We start from the raw sequence: 18,396 nt of genomic DNA on the forward strand, positions 1-18,396 counted from the left end.
AGTGTGTTTTTACATGAGTAGAATGTGTCCTTTTATTTAAAATGCATCTCTGGGTTATTTGTGGGGCATAGGAATTCGTTCATCCCCCCCCCCAAAAAAATATATAGTCCGGCCCACCACATCGTCTGAGAGGGACAGTGGACCAGCCCACAGCTGAAAAAGGTTGCTGACCCCTGTATTAGATGTTCTCTATGCTGTCCCATATAGTTGTCTTGCTAAAAACACAGCTCATTAAAACGCTTAATGATCTGAGTAATTCCTCAAACTTCATTATCAAAACTGGATTGTGCAAGCAACAGCATTGTAATGTTTTGTTTAAATTGTATTGATTGAATATTTGTATAAGACTGCAGGCCTATACCTATTTACGTGGGAGTCAGCCCATTGAATTCAGTGGAACTAGCTTCTGATCTGATTATAGGATTGTGCTTCTACTCATGTGACAAGGAGCTGTGATGAGAGCAGTTCACTTTGAATGGGAAAAGAGTGAGTAGTGCAGGGGAAGAATACCAAGCCTTGACTGCTCATGTACAGCCACTTACAGGGAACACTGCGAAAATGCTGCTCTGTGGTTTATCCAACAACCAAATCACATTTTTGTTTTTATAAGCAGAGCATGAGAGTTCACCCAGCTTTTCTCTGTAATCAAAAAAACTGAAAACATTCCCAGGCTAGCTTGTCTCTGACCCTTTTGAGGTCATTGCTTATTTCAGCTAGGCTTGAACTTAAGTAAGCTTGCTCTCCTATTTGTTTCCTTTCTGTGCATTCAGATCTCATGTAAACACTGTTTCCACTTTATGAGAGTCATTACTGTATTTAAATGGTCAGAATGGATAGTGGCAATCACCAGAACGCTTTAATAAAAATGATATACTGCACGTCTAGCACATTTGGCCAAAGACAAGCTCATTATTTCCTGTGCACTTTCTCTGTTGTATCCCACCACACCAAGAATTGTACACAGCTCCTCTTCTTCTGTGGCCCTATACTTCTTTCTCACCAAATGTGAAGCATTGGCCACCTGGCAGGCGACTGTTGGAACCCAACAATGTCCGAGGGTCACATGTACCCTAATTCCTGATGTAGGCAGAGCAGGCAGCTGTAAACTGGGATACTGGGAAATGAACCTTTAGGCAGTGTCTGGAAAGGGGACAACGAGGGTAGATACCAAGGCCGATGGGCCTCATAAACAAGATCAGTTGCCCAAGCATTTTATAACTGGGTCAGAAGGAGCCAATGGGCTGCCTGGTACTTCATCCTGGTGTCCCACAATGCACAGAATGCGTTGTTACAGAGAGCATTGAAGCATAGGTCAGGAGTTTTCTGTTTTGACTCTTTGATGAACCTGAACTTCACATGGGTTGTTCCCAAGTGATGGGCATGGACATTAAATTAAACTGCCTCCAAGACTGTTGATATTACTAGACATATTGCCATATCCAGAACAGCGTGTAGACTTGAATCTCGAGAGGGGTACATTAAATATATTCCAGAAGCCATTATTCCAAATTTAACCAACTGCTGTCTTTAGAAACCCTTTTTATTGTCTAATAATGCAGCAATTGCTAAGCACTGGAAAAAAAAGAATTACACGTTGCATGCTGTTAGATGGTAGATTTATCCTTATGAATTTAACAAGTTTATTTAACGTGTTGAATCGTAATGATTAAGCATCATTTATTTTGTTTAGTTAATTATTTATTTATCCCTTCTGGCTTTAATTGTACTTCAGTGATTTCTTGCTCTGAATTTTAAAAAAGATGATCCTTACCTACATAGATTAAAAAAGAAACAGTCATTGAGGATTAAATGGGAAGGCAATTTATTAAATCTAAATAAAACCAGGAGAAAGGCAACTAAACCACGGTACTATCTAATTCCATTCTATTGAAATGGAGGTCTCAGGATAAATTCTTTCTTTAAAAAATGAATTGATACATTAACTTTTAGTATATTTTTAGTATATTTTTACAATGCCCCTGTAAATGAAATATACAGTGGTACCTCGGTTTATGAACTTAATCCTTCCAGAAGTCTGTTCTTAAACCAAAGCCATTCTTAAACTGAGGTGCACTTTTTCTAATGAGGCCTACCACCACCGATGCCCTTCCAGTGTTTGGCTTCCATTTGTAGACCGAGGTAAAGTTCGCTAACCGGAACACTACTTCCGGTTTTGCGGAGTTCATATACTGAATAGTTCGTAAACAGGTCTGTTCTTAAACCGAGGTACCACTGTATGCATGTTTGTTTCACACACATACACACACACCACCCTCTTGGGATATTTAGGAGTTGAACCTGGAGATGTTTCCGTTCTATTTATTGCTGCTGCTCGGTGCAAGTTCCGTGATTTATTATTTCATCATGATGAAATTCCCAAACTTGCTGAAGATCATGGGTAGGCAAACCAAGGCCCGGGGGCCAGATCCAGCCCAATCACCTTCTAAATCCGGCCTGCGGACGGTCTGGGAATCAGAGTGTTTTTACATGAGTAGAGTGTGTCCTTTTATTTAAAATGCATCTCTGGGTTATTTGTGGGGCCTGCCTGGTGTTTTTACATGAGTAGAATGTGTGCTTTTATTTAAAATGCATCTCTGGGTTATTTGTGGGGCATAGGAATTCATTCATTTTTTCTCTCCAAGACATAGTCCGGCCCCCCACAAGGTTTGAAGCACAGTGGACCGGCCCCCTGCTGAAAAAGTTTTCTGATCCCTGTGTGAAGATCATCAAATAAATCTTGTAACTGGGAACTGAGATGGGGCAATGATCATTGTCTATGAAGAAACTTGAGATGTTATCTATAAATGTTATCTAGTATGTGCTTGTCTGATGCAGTTTTTGTGTTGGTGTCAGAGAGGCTTCCTGCTCTGAGGGCGTTGATTCACCTATGAAACTGAAATTAGCCCATGGGCCTGTCCTTTAGCAGTAGCCAATTAGCCACAAGTGATAAGGAATTCTATTCAGGCAAGTGAGTGAGTTGGTGAAGAAAGCGTGTGATACACTGTTCTTCTGTGCCCAACTTAGAAACTAAGCAGCCTGCCAGAGGAAGGAATCACCCTATTTCATGCCCTGCACAGAAATGCAGCAGGTAGTTGCTGGAAGGATGGCACTCTCTTCTTTACCATCTCCCAACAGGCTGGTGATATTTTTTTACTGGGCCACATTTTGCTTGGCGAGGCTCTGGGCAAGAAGGCGATTGGAGGCTGCCCCTTGGCTGTGCCGCGGTTTATACGGCAAGTGACCACGCCCCCTGGCTAACCTGATTGGTCAGCCGGGGGGGGGGGGCTGATGTGGCCAGGAGCCCTAATGATGTGGGCAGCATTCCTCCTTCCACTCCCGGGTCCCTGTGAGGTCCAGGATTCCCACCAGCAATGCTGTGCCCCCTGGGAAGAGGAGTCCTCTTCTCGTAATGTTGTGTAACTTATTTATGAGGTTAAGCTATTCTAATGGATGTTGCAGCATTCCTCTTAAACATAATTGTTTTAAGTAGGCTGAAACAGGTGATCTGCCCACCCAAGTGTGTAGAAACTATTCTGTGTACCTTCAGAAAGGCAATTTATCATCTTCCTTTTTCAGCCTTGTGGTAACAAACCATTTCCGTTGGCAGGCCACCACAGAGTAATGAAGCCAACCATTTGCTGTAGTAACTGACAGCAGTTGGTGAAAAGGTTGAACTGTAGAAAAATTGGCCAGTCAAAGCAACCAGGAGCCCTCTACCATTACTTTGATGCAACTGGTCTTTCTGATGAAGTTCAGTGAAGTGGAGATGGGTATAAACTTTCTTAGAAGGATATGGCTGGGGCAATTGAAAAGAATCTACTGAATACCTTAAAAACCATTACCTTTCTTTCAGAAGTGTGTGCTTTAAAACTTTGCTGCTCTGAGTGCAGTGTCATTTTGTTTTAAGGTTTGATTTTTGCCATCAGTATTCTACTCTTAGTGTATCCGTAACTGACCTTCAAATGTTGGATAGATAACAAATGAAACTCTCAGCTTTTTTTTTTTCGTGTGTTGGTACACTTGTTTAAACAAAATATGGCTGAGGAGCATTTTTGCTAGGGCCTCAGTTTGTTACTCTCAGAGAATAAATCACTTCAGCGCTAGTCACTTGAACCATGCCAATTTAAAAATCAATCAGCAGTGGGCCTGACATCTATGTAATGAGTTGGGTTATAAAACAAGGCTGCTGGAAAGAGGAATTAAAGTCATCTTGAGTGGTTCATAGTAGGCCTTCATATGCTTGCTATTTTATCTGGAAATAAGAAACCAACGAAGAATTGGACTTTAAACTTGTATCAAGAAATATATTTTGGATCACTTAATTTTCAAGACCAATAACACCATACTGGTGAACATACGGAAGGTGGATTCCTGCACTCTTCTTTTAGCATTTCAAAGTATAGCTGGTTAGAAGGGAAACGTGTTCAAGGAATAGCAGGTGCTTTTTGCCTCTTCAAGAACTCTAAACTTTGTCAGAAGCCATATTTGTGGACTGTGGAGTTTGTGTTGATTCTTGTCAATCATGTAGACCAGCAGGTGAGTTAAGTGGCCTGTGCTTGTACTATAGCAATCTTCCACAACATGGTGTTCTCCAGATGTCTAGGACTTCAAGTCCCATAAGCACAGCTGTGCTGGCTGGTGCTGATGGAAGTTGTAGTCCAAAACATCTAGAAGGCATCAGTTTGGGGAAGGATGTACTATAGGAATCACAGTGGACTTCTTAAAACTCAATACCAAATTACCATCCCAGTGGGCTCTGTTTTAGAGGAAGTAGGTGCAGGAATGAAAAAGTGGAATTGCTGAGTAGAAGAGAGAATTCTGCATAATGCACAGGGTTGTCTTGTTTCAAAGGATAGAGTAACCAATATTAAATCAATATTTAGCCAGTATGCAGTTTCTGAAGTAGCACAAATCCATTCCTTCTCTGCAGATTTCTTCTGTTAGTGTGTTGGATTCTTCTGACCATGCATTGGATTTGCCTACACTACAAAAGCCCTCTCTGTGTATTCAGAAGACCACATAGGGGCATAAAGTATGCAGGGTGTGTGTGTATGTGCATGTGTCAATCCTGCCTCCCATGTTGATGGGCATTTCTGCTTCACTTTCAGAGTAGGAGTGGCATTTTAAGAGCTCTTGGATTAATGAACTGAGATGTCAGTTCTTTTATCGAGAAGTCTGCTTATCTTATTCGGTAGGTGGCATTCCAGCCGGCCTCCATGGTAACCCAGCCGAGGGTCGGAGACAGACGCCTTCCCTGCGCTGATGATGCTGGGTGGTGCCCTACTCAAGGGGCGGGCCTCACTGTCCAATCAGCACTGATGGAGTTGTGTCTGCGGGGAATTTAAACTCCAGTGCTACAGGGAGGCTGTCCTCTCGCACCCTTCGCCACATCTCCCACTCTCCTCACCCTCTTTTTCTGCTTTGATGCGTTGCAATGTCAGTCACCATATTGTTGGGACTGTGCAGGAATTTTACCCCTTAGCAAATTGACTCCGCCATTTGGTTTTCGCCTACCTTGTAGCAATTGTGACAACTTTGTGAGGTTAGGCATTGGGTAAGCCTTTGTTTGGATGGAGGGGAGGTTGTAGCCTCCGCCTGCCCCTCCCCATTAAGGGTATCCTGTGGTGTGTGGGGTGTGGATTCTGTCCAATGCCTGGACATGGGCTAGGGTCATACCACTACCCCAATGCAGACCCCTCGGGATGCCCCTATTTGATGTAAATCAGAGACGTTCAACTCCCAACAGATCACTATTGACCTGAACCTCCCTGGGAGATTGATGTTGACCTGTTGCACATCCATCCACCTATTGGTGGTTTACCCTTATCTGGACTCCCAGAAGAAGACGGGCAAGAGTCAGGATATAGTCTGGCTTCACCCAGTACCTAACCCAGACTGCTCACATGTGTAACCAAAAAAGTTGTGGCCTATTTGAACCCATAAACCAAAATCTGCTTGTTTGTTTGTGTGCTTTATATAGCCAAACGTTCATGATTTGCGTGTGTGCTGTTGACAGAACACTGGTTACTTCTCACAGAGAAGTTTTGCAGTGTGGAAACTAAATGCTGGACGACCTTTGAACTGATGCAGTTTGGCTCTTACGTTCTTAGCACTTTTAGAAACATAGCCTGCGTTATTAAAAGCTGCACCAGCTTCCACATATTTTCTGCAGCAAATCCAGGGTCCCAGTAAAGCTCAGGACCGTATGAGAACTGGCAGAAACAGCCTCTAGAAAGCCCTAATTGTAAAGTAGCATTTCTGAATGTAATCAGAACAGTAACAGGATGTAACCTTTCCCCATAATGTTACAGAGCTCACTCCCTGGGGATATGCTCACTTGCACATCTTTTCCCAAGAAAACCCTATGAAGTATATTTGTCTAATCTGGCCTTCGAGGATTAGGGAGAGAACATATTGCGGTTTACTGCTCTTGCGTTTAGTTCTTGTAGGTTTCGGGATTCAGGTGTCTCTTAAAAGAGCTGCTTTAAAAAATAAATAATTTTTAGTTGTGTTTATATTGTTTAAAAGTTTATTACCCAGTTTTGTATTTTGAGCTACAACAAGATGGGGGGGGGCATTTTTTAAAACAAAGAAAAATTTGCATTCTCTTTGACAGCTTTCTCCACAGAGAGAAAATATTTATGTGTACCATTGTCTTTTAAAGCAATTTTTTTCTACACTAATTTTTATATTAAAATTAAGATGTAAGTGTGGATGAGCATTGACAATAATTGTTTTCATATAGCCTGAGTAAGTGAGACATTATATAATCAATAGTAACATTGTTTTGTCATGGTGAATAAAGCATTGGATGCTATCGAAGAATTCAATTTAATTAGGCATACAATTAAATCTCTCTCTAATCCAATCTCAGAAAGCCAAATGTCAGCAGCATTTTTCAGAACCACAGGGATCTGCTAGAGGCTGCCTAGCATCTTCAGATAAAACCTAATTTGAAAGGCTTGATAGGAGAGTATCACTGCAAGTACACAGCTTGTGAAAGGCTGGTATGCAGTTAGTTTTCTATCTAAAAAAAAAGAAAGAAAGAAAGAAGCACTGTGCTCTGAATGTTAAGAACGTCTTCAGGTTGAAGTTTGCCTGTTTAAATAAAAGGGGGAGAAAATCCTTAGGTGCTTTCCCCTATTGTCATTGGATGCATTTTCTTTGCAGATTATTATTTGACAAACTCCATTTTTATAAAACAGCAAAGCTCCATTTTGGCAGGCTGTAATGCAAACTGGGGGAGGGGGGGGCAAGATTGCTCAGTCCCTCAGGAAGTTGCTGACTAGAAATCCTTCCTGAAGTTCCCAAAGGAAACGCTAATTCTTAAGTTACTCAGCCTTTATTAGCCTGAGGAATAGAAACCCTCTCTAGTTCAGTGGTGGGAAACTTTTTCTCTCTCTGCTGAGAACCACATTCCATCAAGTGTAATCTGCCGTGAGTGGGTGGGGGCAGAAACAACCCAAAAGCTCTTTCTCTCACCACCCTTCCAAATCCTAATTCATTTGTGTGTACATATGTACACATCTGCGTGTACACACACATGCACATGCTACTTCAGTGTTTCCCAACCTTGGGTCTCCAGCTGTTTTTGGACTACAACTCCCATCATCCCTAGCTAGCAAGACCAGTGGTCAGGGATGATGGGAACTGTAGTCTAAAAACAGCTGGAGACCCAAGGTTGGGAAACACTGTGCTACTTCATCCTCTGCCCCTTCTAACTCAGGACCCCCACTCTTCCACACATACCACCTGGTCATTCATTCATCTATCATACTCACTCACTCACTCACTCTGAACAAAACGTTGCTTCCCTGCCATTTCTTCATCCCACACTTTTCTCCTTCTGCACTTGTATGGCTTTCTTCCTCCAGCATATACCAGATAGGGCCCAGTAATATTCTCCTGTATGCTCTTTCCATCACCCTGAAATATGGGGCTCCTGCAACTTTTACCCTCATGGGGGGGGTAGGGGAGGGATTAAGAAGTCTCCCTCACAAGCCCTGTAGATAATTTCGCCTGCACAAGACTCTTAATCTCAGGGCAATGGGTTTGAGCCTCATGTTAGGCAAAAGATTCCTGCGTTGCAGCAGTTGAACAAGATGGTCTTTGTGGTTGTTCCCCAATGCTACAATTCTATGATTCTATAAGCCACTCCCAGTTGCTTCCTTATTCTGGAACCTGGTTCATGTCATTTTGCAGAGTGCCAAGTGGTTCTCATTTTGGGTGCCAAATGGTTCTGATTAATAAACTTACATTTGTCTATTATACTACTCTGCCCCTGAATTCCAACCTTCTGCTCCTGCTTAAAATACTTGCTTGTGCTACAGCTTGAACTGTAGTATCTATTTATCAGTAGTGAGTTATCCCTCAAGCGCCTAGAAGGCTAAAGGGAAAACTTATTTAGGGCAGTAATGAGGAATAACATCCGTTTTATGAGTATGCATAATTTTTAATTTTAATTGGGAACCATCTGATAGTACAGATAGAGAAGGTTGGTAATTAACACGCTGCCTGACCCTAGAGTCTCTCATCAATATTTGCTTGAACTTTCCATAAACTGGATGGCCTTAAGTCTTCATACATTGTACAGAGAGATAACACTTACATGTTGGGTTGCCGTATGTCTGGAATTTCTTGGACATATCCGGAATACTGCAGTTGGAAGCAGTGTCCAGGCATAAATTGATTTAAAAATGTCCAGGAAAATCCAGGTGTATGGCAACCCATGTCGGCGATTTTCCTTTAAAATAGCTCAAAAACTAAAGAATTGGTTTTTTAAAAAAATTCAAATTTGCAAAAAAGAAGAAGTGCTCAACAACTCTTCACTGTTTGAAATATGGCAACCCTTACATGTAGGAAACAGAGGTGCACACAGTCTAGAGTTATGTGCATTATTAAAAAATAGGCTGCAATTCAGAAACCCCAAAACTTCTCAACTGGTTTAAATTATTGTCAGAGGTGATGTGGTAACTTTGTATGGTTACATATGAAGTGCTATATTACAGCTAAAAGACTGACTGATGATTCTACTACTCTGATTAACATATGCATTCTTCTTCATCTTACTATTTCATGAGTCTGCAATTATGAAAGGAACTCAATTCATAGGATTGCATTATATCGCAGCCAATCCCCAGTCCTTAACATAAGCGTGTACATTGCAGTAGGGGTTCACTACGATACTTAAGAAATCAGTATACCATTTACATTTATCCCAGTTTTCCATCTTTTTTTATTGTCCTGTTGATAAGCTCGTTGTAATTATATCAGATTATGGTTAATTACTGCAGCTGCATCTTTTTGCTGTCATTAGAAGGAATTTACTGCAGCCGTTCTTTGACTTGATGGATTGAAACTTCAGTCCTTTCTTTCATGTAGGCTCAGGGCAGGGGTTTTCAAGACCCCTCCCCCCCCAATCATAGAACCAGTGGCGTCATGATTTCCCACCCCCGGAACAGCAGGCACACACCTTCCCATCTTATATCAAAAACTGTCTACTCATAGAATTGTAGAGTTGTGAGGTACCCCAAGAGTAATCTAATCCAACCTCCTACAATGCAGGAATCACAACAAAAGGATCCCTGGCAGATGACCATCCAACCTCTGCTTAAAAACCTCCAATGGAGGAAAGTACCCATGAGCTCATCTGTGACCCACCATTTTAAGACACTGATTTTCATGAGAGCATATACTGTATTTCCCCATGTATAAGACTATATTTCCCCCCCCAAATTTTTAAAGTTTAAAATTGGGGGTCGTCTTATACACGGAAAAATATGGTAACTAGATACAGTAAGGTTGAAGGCACAATGTAAACTGGACTTTGAAAACATATTGTTGAATAATGCTATAACTAGACAATAATGTAATAATCATCAAGAAGTTTAATGTGTTAGTTAACTTTCCAATGCCAGGGTATCCATTTGTGTTTCTTGTGAATGGGTCCCTGGTTCACTTCAGATGTTAATACAAGAATCACAGCAATTATCACCAATCTGCTAATGTAAAAGGTTAAAATTGTACCTATTGAACATATATTTAAGCTCTAATTGTCACCAACTGTGATTATTATTATTATTATTATTATTATTATTTTGCATCTCACTGCCATTCAAATCTCACCATACAATTGTTTCATGTCGTGCAATCTGACAAAGTGAACAGAGCCCATGAAAGCTCATGCTTATAAATGAAATAGTCTTTAAGGGACCATAGAATTATTTTTGCTGCAAGCTACTCATCTGGAAGCTCTCTCCCAGTAACAATTACAGTATAACTATTCAGTCTTTCAGAGCTAGGGTGTCCTTGTTCTTTTTGGACAGCAATCAGCACTATTGGAGCTCTGCATATTTTTTGTCTCAGTTGTGAAGAAATCATGAGCAGCACGCAACTAACTCATTCATATCAGCACAACGATTGACACTCAGTTTACGGAACTTCTCCCTAACCTCATGTTTGGAGGTTCCTACAATCTTCAGAGCAGGTTTGGGGGAGGGTGTAGAAGGGGAGGAGAGACAGAGAGAAATTTTGTTGTGCAAACATAACTCTTTACACTGATGGAAAGCATTGGCTGGATTGTGTCCTGTGTGAAACGTTATGTGCCTTATGGGGGGAAAAGAGCTATTTCATCTTCTAACATCTTAAATGATTTCTGTTGACACATTGTGCAGGTCATTTTGGCTCAATATTTTTCATACAGTAAAACACCAGAACATCCCTGCTGGATCAGGTGATGGCCCATCTAGTGCAGTATCCTGTTCTCATGGTGGCCAACAAATGCCCATGAGATATGTGAAAGAAGGACTGGAACATAACAGCATCCTCCCCTCCTGTGGTTTCCTAGAACTGGTATTCAGAAGCGTATTGCCTCTAGTAGCCATTGACAGCATTTGCCCTGCATGAATTTTTCTAATCCTATTTTAAAACTATCAAAGCTAGTGGCCATCCTGCAGGAGCAAATAGGTAAAGGTAAAGGGACCCTTGACCATTAGGTCCAGTTGCAGATGACTCTGGGGTTGCGGCGCTCATCTCGCTTTATTGGCTGAGGGAGCCGGCGTACAGCTTTCAGTAAGAAAGCTTTAAAGATGCTTCCATTATCATAACAATGAAACTTAGATTATAGAGTCCTAGAAACAAACACTAAAACAGCAACCTAAGTGGTTTCTAAAGATACAAAACAATTACGTGCTATAAATGCAACAGCAGCTGCACTAAACTTGGAACAGTAAATTCCTCGTAGGTCGGGGTGAACAAGTGTTTGTTCTGTAACCTGATGTGGAAGCCCAATAGCATAGGAGCAATTTGCACCTCTAGAAGAAGGGAATTTGGAGTCAGGTGCCACTACAAAGAAGACTGTATTCCATGTCTCCCCACAACAAGCCAAACCTTGTTCCATCAACTTGGATCCAAAGTTGCTTAGGTCTTTATGTATCAGCATATGCCAGTGCTATATGTCCTACAGAACTAATGTTACATGACTGCACAGGTATACCTGGTAGCCATGCTCAGGACCAACTCATGTTTCTGGACCATCTTGAAATGTAACCCTATCTAGAGTTTAATGCAATAGTATGGACATGAGGTGAGAGCATGAATCACAGCAGAAATGCTATCGCTGTCCACGAACAGGCATAACTGATGAATCAGCCATAGTGGGAGATAGGCAACCCTTGCTACTGATGTCAGGACTCAAGTTGACCCTAAGTGCCAAGGACAGCATCTAGAACAGACTATTGAACCACCTCCCAGGCATGAGAACTGCCAACCAACTTCAGCTTCAGTTCATTGGCTGTCATCCAGGCACCAGTTCAGCACGGCTTCATCTAGTTCACATGGTATGGAGAAATAGGGCTGGGTATCACCTGCATTAAACTAACCATAGTTGGTGCTAAGCACAGCACAGTTAGCAAAAACTTCTGAACTCCTCCTACAGGTACTCACCTCAAGTGATGGGGGAAAGGGAGTTGGAGCATGTGAGCCCAGGAATGTGATTGTGTTTATGTAACACTAATCCATGTTTCAGCTTTATGCTTTAATGAAGGTATTATTTGTTTATCACTTGCCTTTCCATTTAGAAAACTTCTGTACTTCCATTTGGAACAAGGTGGTTCAGAACATTAAAAACTAAAACCTTAGGATTGTCTCACTTGCATTAACCTCCCGCCCAAGCTTTGTGATCAGTTTCACACTAGCTTTGTTTCAGTGACTTTGCATTCTCAGGTGGCCCCGGGCCATTCGCGAGTCAACAATTTTAAGACATAAACAGCTTCAGTAAAAGCACTACTAATAATTGTAGACTAAAAACACAGAAAAACAGCAGAAGCATTAAGAGTGATAGAATAATAAAGTGGTACCTCGGGTTACAGACGCTTCAGGTTACAGACTCCACTAATCCGGAAATAGTACCTCGGGTTAAGAACTTTACTTCAGGATGAGAACAGAAATCGCGCGGTGGCGGCAGTGGGAGGCCCCATTATCTAAAGTGGTACCTCAGGTTAAGAACAGTTTCAGGTTAAGAACGGACCTCCAGAACGAATGAAGTTCTTAACCCAAGGTACCACTGTATATATATATATATATATATATATATATATATATATACTACAGTGGTACCTCGGGTTACATACACTTCAGGTTACACACGCTTCAGGTTACATATGCTTCAGGTTACAGACTCCGCTAACCCAGAAATAGTACCTCGGGTTAAGAATTTTGCTTCGGGATGAGAATAGAAATCATGCTCTGGTGGCTCAGCGGCAGCAGGAGGCCCCATTAGCTAAAGTGGTGCTTCAGGTTAAGAACAGTTTCAGGTTAAGAATGGCCCTCCGGAACGAATTAAGTACTTAACCTGAGGTACCACTGTACTTTAAAGGCTTGGTCTGGTACCTAAAATATTTGGTGTCAGTGTAGCTTCCATTGCAGTGCAGAAGTAGCATCTGGAGCTGAGCCTTGTCCCAAGATTTAATCAGAGATGAATCTCAGTGGTGTGCCTTCACATGAAGGGATTGCAGGAGTTTTAATCCTTTCAAGTATGCATTTCAATCAACCACTTTGCACTGAACTCGTTTTTTGTTTTTTTGCAAAATTATTAAATGGGAAGGAACCCTCAGGCAGTCTTCTCTGTCCCTTGGGACTCTCCTCAGGCTACACTTCTCACTTGACCTGTTTCACTTCATCCTTCATTATTTTTTGCCTGGCAGTGATGTGTCCTTGAGCTCAGATGATGACTCTTGCTTGCTGAGATAAAGATTGAGAAAGGTGTGTGTGTGTGTGTGTGTGTGTGTGTGTGTAGAAGCTAGCCTACTGTCCAAAGGAGAAACTTGCATTCATTGTTCCATCCACGTCTGGCCCTTCCCACCACTGGAATGTGGCCCTTGGAATGTGGACCTCGGGCTGTAAAAGGATCCCCACTGCTGCTGTAAAAGCTCATGGTAGTTCTCTATAACAAAAGAAGTGCTTGTATGCATACTCCATCTAGGCATGCTGTATGTATTTAACTATTGTCACACTTGTCTGTGTTAGAAATATTCAGTTTGTTTCTTCACCTTTTTCACACAATGCTACATTTATTATTTTAAAAAAGTTTTGGGGATGTGATATGGATAGAGTTTCTTATGTTTCAGAAAGTGCAGGAAAAGCAGAAAACTGGCATTTGACGTGGCTCAGGTCTCTTGCTATACAGCCCCATCTGCTGTACAAAAATATAGTGGCACCTGAGAAATGCTATCCAAGCCCATTTTTACCATTAAATAATTTTACCATTAAAAGATGTTTTACATACTTCTTTAAGCTCACGCTGTTCCTTTCATTATTATTATTTTTCAGAAATACTTTATAAAGTTTTTGCAACTAGGCAATGAAAATTCTACAAATAAACCTACAATTTTTTTTTTGCCAAACCTCTAGTTTCAAGCTGGCTATATTTTTTTCCTGGTGGATATCATTGTCCGCCACATGGTTTTAAAAGCTGTGATTTATCTGTGTGTCATTGGAATAGTCAGCTTGGGTATTGGATGATGTAGAACCAACAGGAAGAAGCAGCTTTTGATACATGTGATTAATAAAAATGACGTCTGCCTACTAATTTACTTATTCATTGATTCATTTGTTGCATTTGTTTCCTGACCCATCTGAACAGGTCATACTGGCCTAATTTGGATTTCCTGCAGAAGCCTTGGCTCCCCCTACCCTACAGGATTATAAGGAGGAGCTGGGAAACTTTCATTTGAATTTTAAATTACTTATACCATGTCACAATATTCAAATCAGGACAAAACATGGTTAGTCTTAGCTTGCTTCAACATTTATTTATTTTTACTTTAGACCACAGTTAATGAACTTGGAATTTTTTTTTGCAAACCATAGTTAAGATTAACAAGAGTTTAGGGTCCAGATGACATGTTAGTATGTGAATAATCTAAAATCTATTTTCTTTTAGTCAGACAAAGGTTTGAGCAATTCTCCAGTGGAAAAGGATTTCATAGCTGAGAGGCAGACATTGCACACACCACTGTATGCTCTTGAAGTGTTGACTTTGTGCGTCGTCGGTAAGCTGAATAATCAATAGTAAGCTTAAGATGCTGCCTATACTAGGGATTGTAATGGGAGACAGAGAGGAGGGCAGTTTAGCAATGGTGCAGTGCTCAAGCCATTTACAGCTTTGGGAATCGTTTTTACCTGTGCTGTGTACTATCTTGTTTATTGCTTGTGTTGACGGAAGTATCCATGTGAATTTAGAGTTGAATTCGAGCTTTTCCTGTTTCTTATTTGTGAATCAAAAGTAGCCTACATATTCTCTTGAAGGATCTTCTGAGCACATTTTAGAGATAAGTAAAGCTGAGTTGTGGGACGCAGGTGGCACTGTGGGTTAAACCACAGAGCCTAGAACTTGCCGATCAGAAGGTCGGCGGTTCGAATCCCCGCAATGGGGTGAGCTCCCATTGCTCGGTCCCTGCTCCTGCCAACCTAGCAGTTCGAAAGCACGTCAAACTGCAAGTAGATAAATAGTCAGGAAGGTAAACGGCATTTCTGTGCGCTGCTCCGGTTCGCCAGAAGCGGCTTAGTCATGCTGGCCACATGACCCGGAAGCTGTATGCCAGCTCCCTCGGCCAATAAAGCAAGATGAGCGCCAGAACCCCAGAGTCGGCCACAACTGGACCTAATGGTCAGGGGTCCCTTTACCTTTAAGGCTGAGTTATAATGAGGTTAGGGTGGCTATCATAATTGGTAAATTGTTGTCAACTTACTGGGACTTCGCGATGTCATTTTAAAAATGTATGTATTGATGAAATCCAAGGTATGCCTACTCAGAAGCCATAGCTCTATTGCTAAAGAGGAATAATTCGGACGGGTGTAAGAATCACCTCTTTGCTTCTCTCCAACCCCCATTAGGATGTTATGCCTGTCACTATTTTGAATTTCCTGGTAGTAATCATTCTCACTACTACTGAAGTGATACAAAAATTATCTATTATTCATTCCTGTCAACTATAACTTCGCTACTTGGTGAACAGTGATACCATCTGGAAGATCTGTCTGTGTCACTAGAACTGTATTTGGTGTGCTGAATTTAGGTGTTCAGTTCTTCGCTTGTAATAATGTGTCTTTAAAAAGACCACCTAGGAATTGAGTCAATTCTTGGATTGTATTTCATCCTTCAGTTATTGTCAGTGACTACTGAAATGAATATAGGCTGCCTGAGGCTAAAAAAATATGTTTTGTATGGTGCTTTAGGAAAGTCTGGTGATACAATTTAGTATTACTGTGGTACCTCAGGTTACATACGCTTCAGGTTACATACGCTTCAGGTTACAGACTTCGCTAACCCAGAAATAGTGCTTCAGGTTAAGAACTTTGCTTCAGAATGAGAACAGAAATCGTGCTCCAGCGGCGTGGCGGCAGTGGGAGGCCCCATTAGCTAAAGTGGTGCTTCAGGTTAAGAACAGTTTCAGGTTAAGAACGGACCTCCGGAACGAATTAAGTACTTAACCCGAGGTACCACTGTACTGAATTGCGGTCCTTGACCCTTCTCTATCTACTCATGCCATTCAAAAAGTTTTTTCCTGACTTCGTCATCTCATACTAGAACCAGTAATTTTTGATAAATTATATTTTAAAGCCCTGTGTACTTTTAAAGGTTCTCTCCTGCACAAGTTCTGTTATGCCGCTGTCAGGATTTCTCTACATGCTGATATTGTATATTTACATGGTATAATGAGGGAGGGGCAGATGACAACTAGTTTTGCCTAGTTCATAATGTAATCCTATGTACCTTTAATGAGAAGCAAAATAATTTTTTAAAATATAGTAGGTTCGGTCCAGTGTGTATGTTGGGGCACTCTGTGAACGCATTACAGAGAAAGAGAAGCAGCCAGAGTATTCTTATTTTAGTTAGTTGTTCAGGGCTTTGTAGATTGGTACACGAACCTTGTGCAGGAATTTATAGGCAGCTGGTGTATATGTTTTGGCCAAGGTGTGACATCCCACTGTCTCACACTGCCTCCCACCGTCACCAGTCTATCTGCTGCATCAGTTGATGTTCTCCCCCCGCCCCCCGTAGACTGAATTGAGCCTGCTGCGTGTGTGTTTTTAGGAGGCAAACCAGACCTGCAGTCTGTAGTATAATATCTAGTTATAATATCTAGTCATATGATTACGAGTTATACTTAAATTATTTTATGTATTAGTGGAGCTGGTGTTGTAGAAGCTTCAAGTGTACCAGTTCCGACTGCATGTTTTCAGTGCTCACTTGTGGAAGAACAACAATAATCCAGCAACTCAGCATATAAGAAACTAAGTTGTCAGCAAGAAAAGTAGACTGGAACAGCAGCAGATTGTTACAAAATGTTTATCACACAACCTAGGAATTTGTTCCATTTTCTGCATATGTTGTTTAGTTTTATGCTCACTAGAATTTGTGTCAGATTTCTTCTTGAACAGCTTGTAATCTCTGCCAGCTTTTGGATGTGCAAACAAGCAGCAACAGAGGAAATGTGGGTGACTCGCATTTCCTCTTTTTGTACTTCCATGTAATATGCAACATGAGAACTTGTGCACCTTTTCCCTGGTGAGATACTGAAGGCCAAATGTTGAGGAAGAGGCAGAAACCCCCAGTTTGCATATCCCAGAAGAAAAGAGGACGGGCGAGTGGGGCATGTGTCCTCTCTTGCAGTTTCTGTGTAATGCCTGGAGCTTGCTTTTTTGGGGGGGGGGGAGTAGCAAGTTTTTATTCTTGGTGTTTTTCAAATCCCTTAATTTTCCAAACTTGGAAGATTTGTGGTATAGAATAAGACTTGGGGCACTAGGGTGGTAGTTTCACAAATACTTATAAGACTTTGGACACAACAGATAAATCATATTCCCTTACAAAAGTCATTCTTTCAAAAAAATAAAATTCAAACCTCCTTCGTGATAGTATGAACATGACATGAGTATGTTAGTATGGGTTTTATATTTTTCTCTGTGTTTGCTTAACAGGTCCATGATGGAATACTCCTGTTCAGTCTTGCTAATTTCCATTAGTTTTCTGCACGGCGAAGCGTTGCGTGGCAATGGGACTGCATCACTTAATGATACAACAACAAGTAAGAAACACTGAATTTTGGGGGTTAGTCTGCGTCAGTACCTTGTTCATATAAATCTTCATTCCTTTGGTTTCAGATGGTGTTTCATGCTTCCTTCTTTAACATTTATAGCACCATGTCACATATCTTATGAAATCAGTGTGGGATCAGGCTTTCTTTCTTCTCAACTCATACATGCTGAACATTATCTGTAATATGTATGAGTAATTGACAATTTCCCATTGACAAATATTTTGTTATGATGCTCTACTTTGGAAGCTTCTCTGAGGCTTTTCTACAATTCTAGATAAGAAGCTACAAACCTCCAGTACTTGTCATTAAGGCTCTCATAACATTTAGAGGTATGTTATGAGAGCCAGATTTAGATAAGCAGAGGTTCCTGAACCAAGAAATAAACTTGCATTTGGAGTAAGATTATTTAAATGCAAGGGAACTCAGTAAGAGGAAGAGCAGTCAGTTTCAAGCTATTGCTTTATGTATTAATGAAGTTAATTGGAAAGCTTTACAACCATCAAGGCTTTTGTGGCAGCAGTAAAAGAAACTCAATCCCTGTTCTTTAGAGGTACCAAATTTCTTCCAATCCTTTAGGAAAGTCTGGTCCTGCTGGTTTCAAATTTTTCCTGTTAGTCTCGCCAGCTCGGCATAGTCCATTAATTTCATTTGCCACTCGTCTTTTGTTGACATTTGCTCTTTGTGTTTGTGTGTGTGTTCCCAGGCAGTTATCTTAGCAGGTAAAGCCTCTTGGGCTTGCTGATGGCAGGCAGTTCGAATCCCTGCGACGGGGTGAGCTCCTGTTGCTCTGTCTCAGCTT

At 41.2% G+C, this 18,396-nt stretch overlaps 1 protein-coding gene across 8 annotated transcripts in view; it reads left to right on the forward strand.

Annotated features, from left to right (window-relative positions):
* The window catches only part of PTPRE (protein tyrosine phosphatase receptor type E), a 140,419-nt gene that overhangs the window by 86,826 nt on the left and 35,197 nt on the right, over positions 1-18,396 (forward strand). For 7 of the 8 annotated variants that reach the window (XM_081912687.1, XM_081912690.1, XM_081912691.1 and 4 more), the window contains one exon: positions 17,479-17,585. In XM_081912687.1, the coding sequence (XP_081768813.1) occupies positions 17,479-17,585 (107 nt within the window). Of the gene's footprint in view, positions 1-5,167; positions 5,192-17,478; positions 17,586-18,396 lie in introns of those variants that run through there. The other variant, XM_081912695.1, reaches the window with a different exon arrangement.

Source organism: Podarcis melisellensis, assembly GCF_964234715.1.
Source record: "Podarcis melisellensis genome assembly, chromosome: 5".
Taxonomy (NCBI): domain Eukaryota; kingdom Metazoa; phylum Chordata; class Lepidosauria; order Squamata; family Lacertidae; genus Podarcis; species Podarcis melisellensis.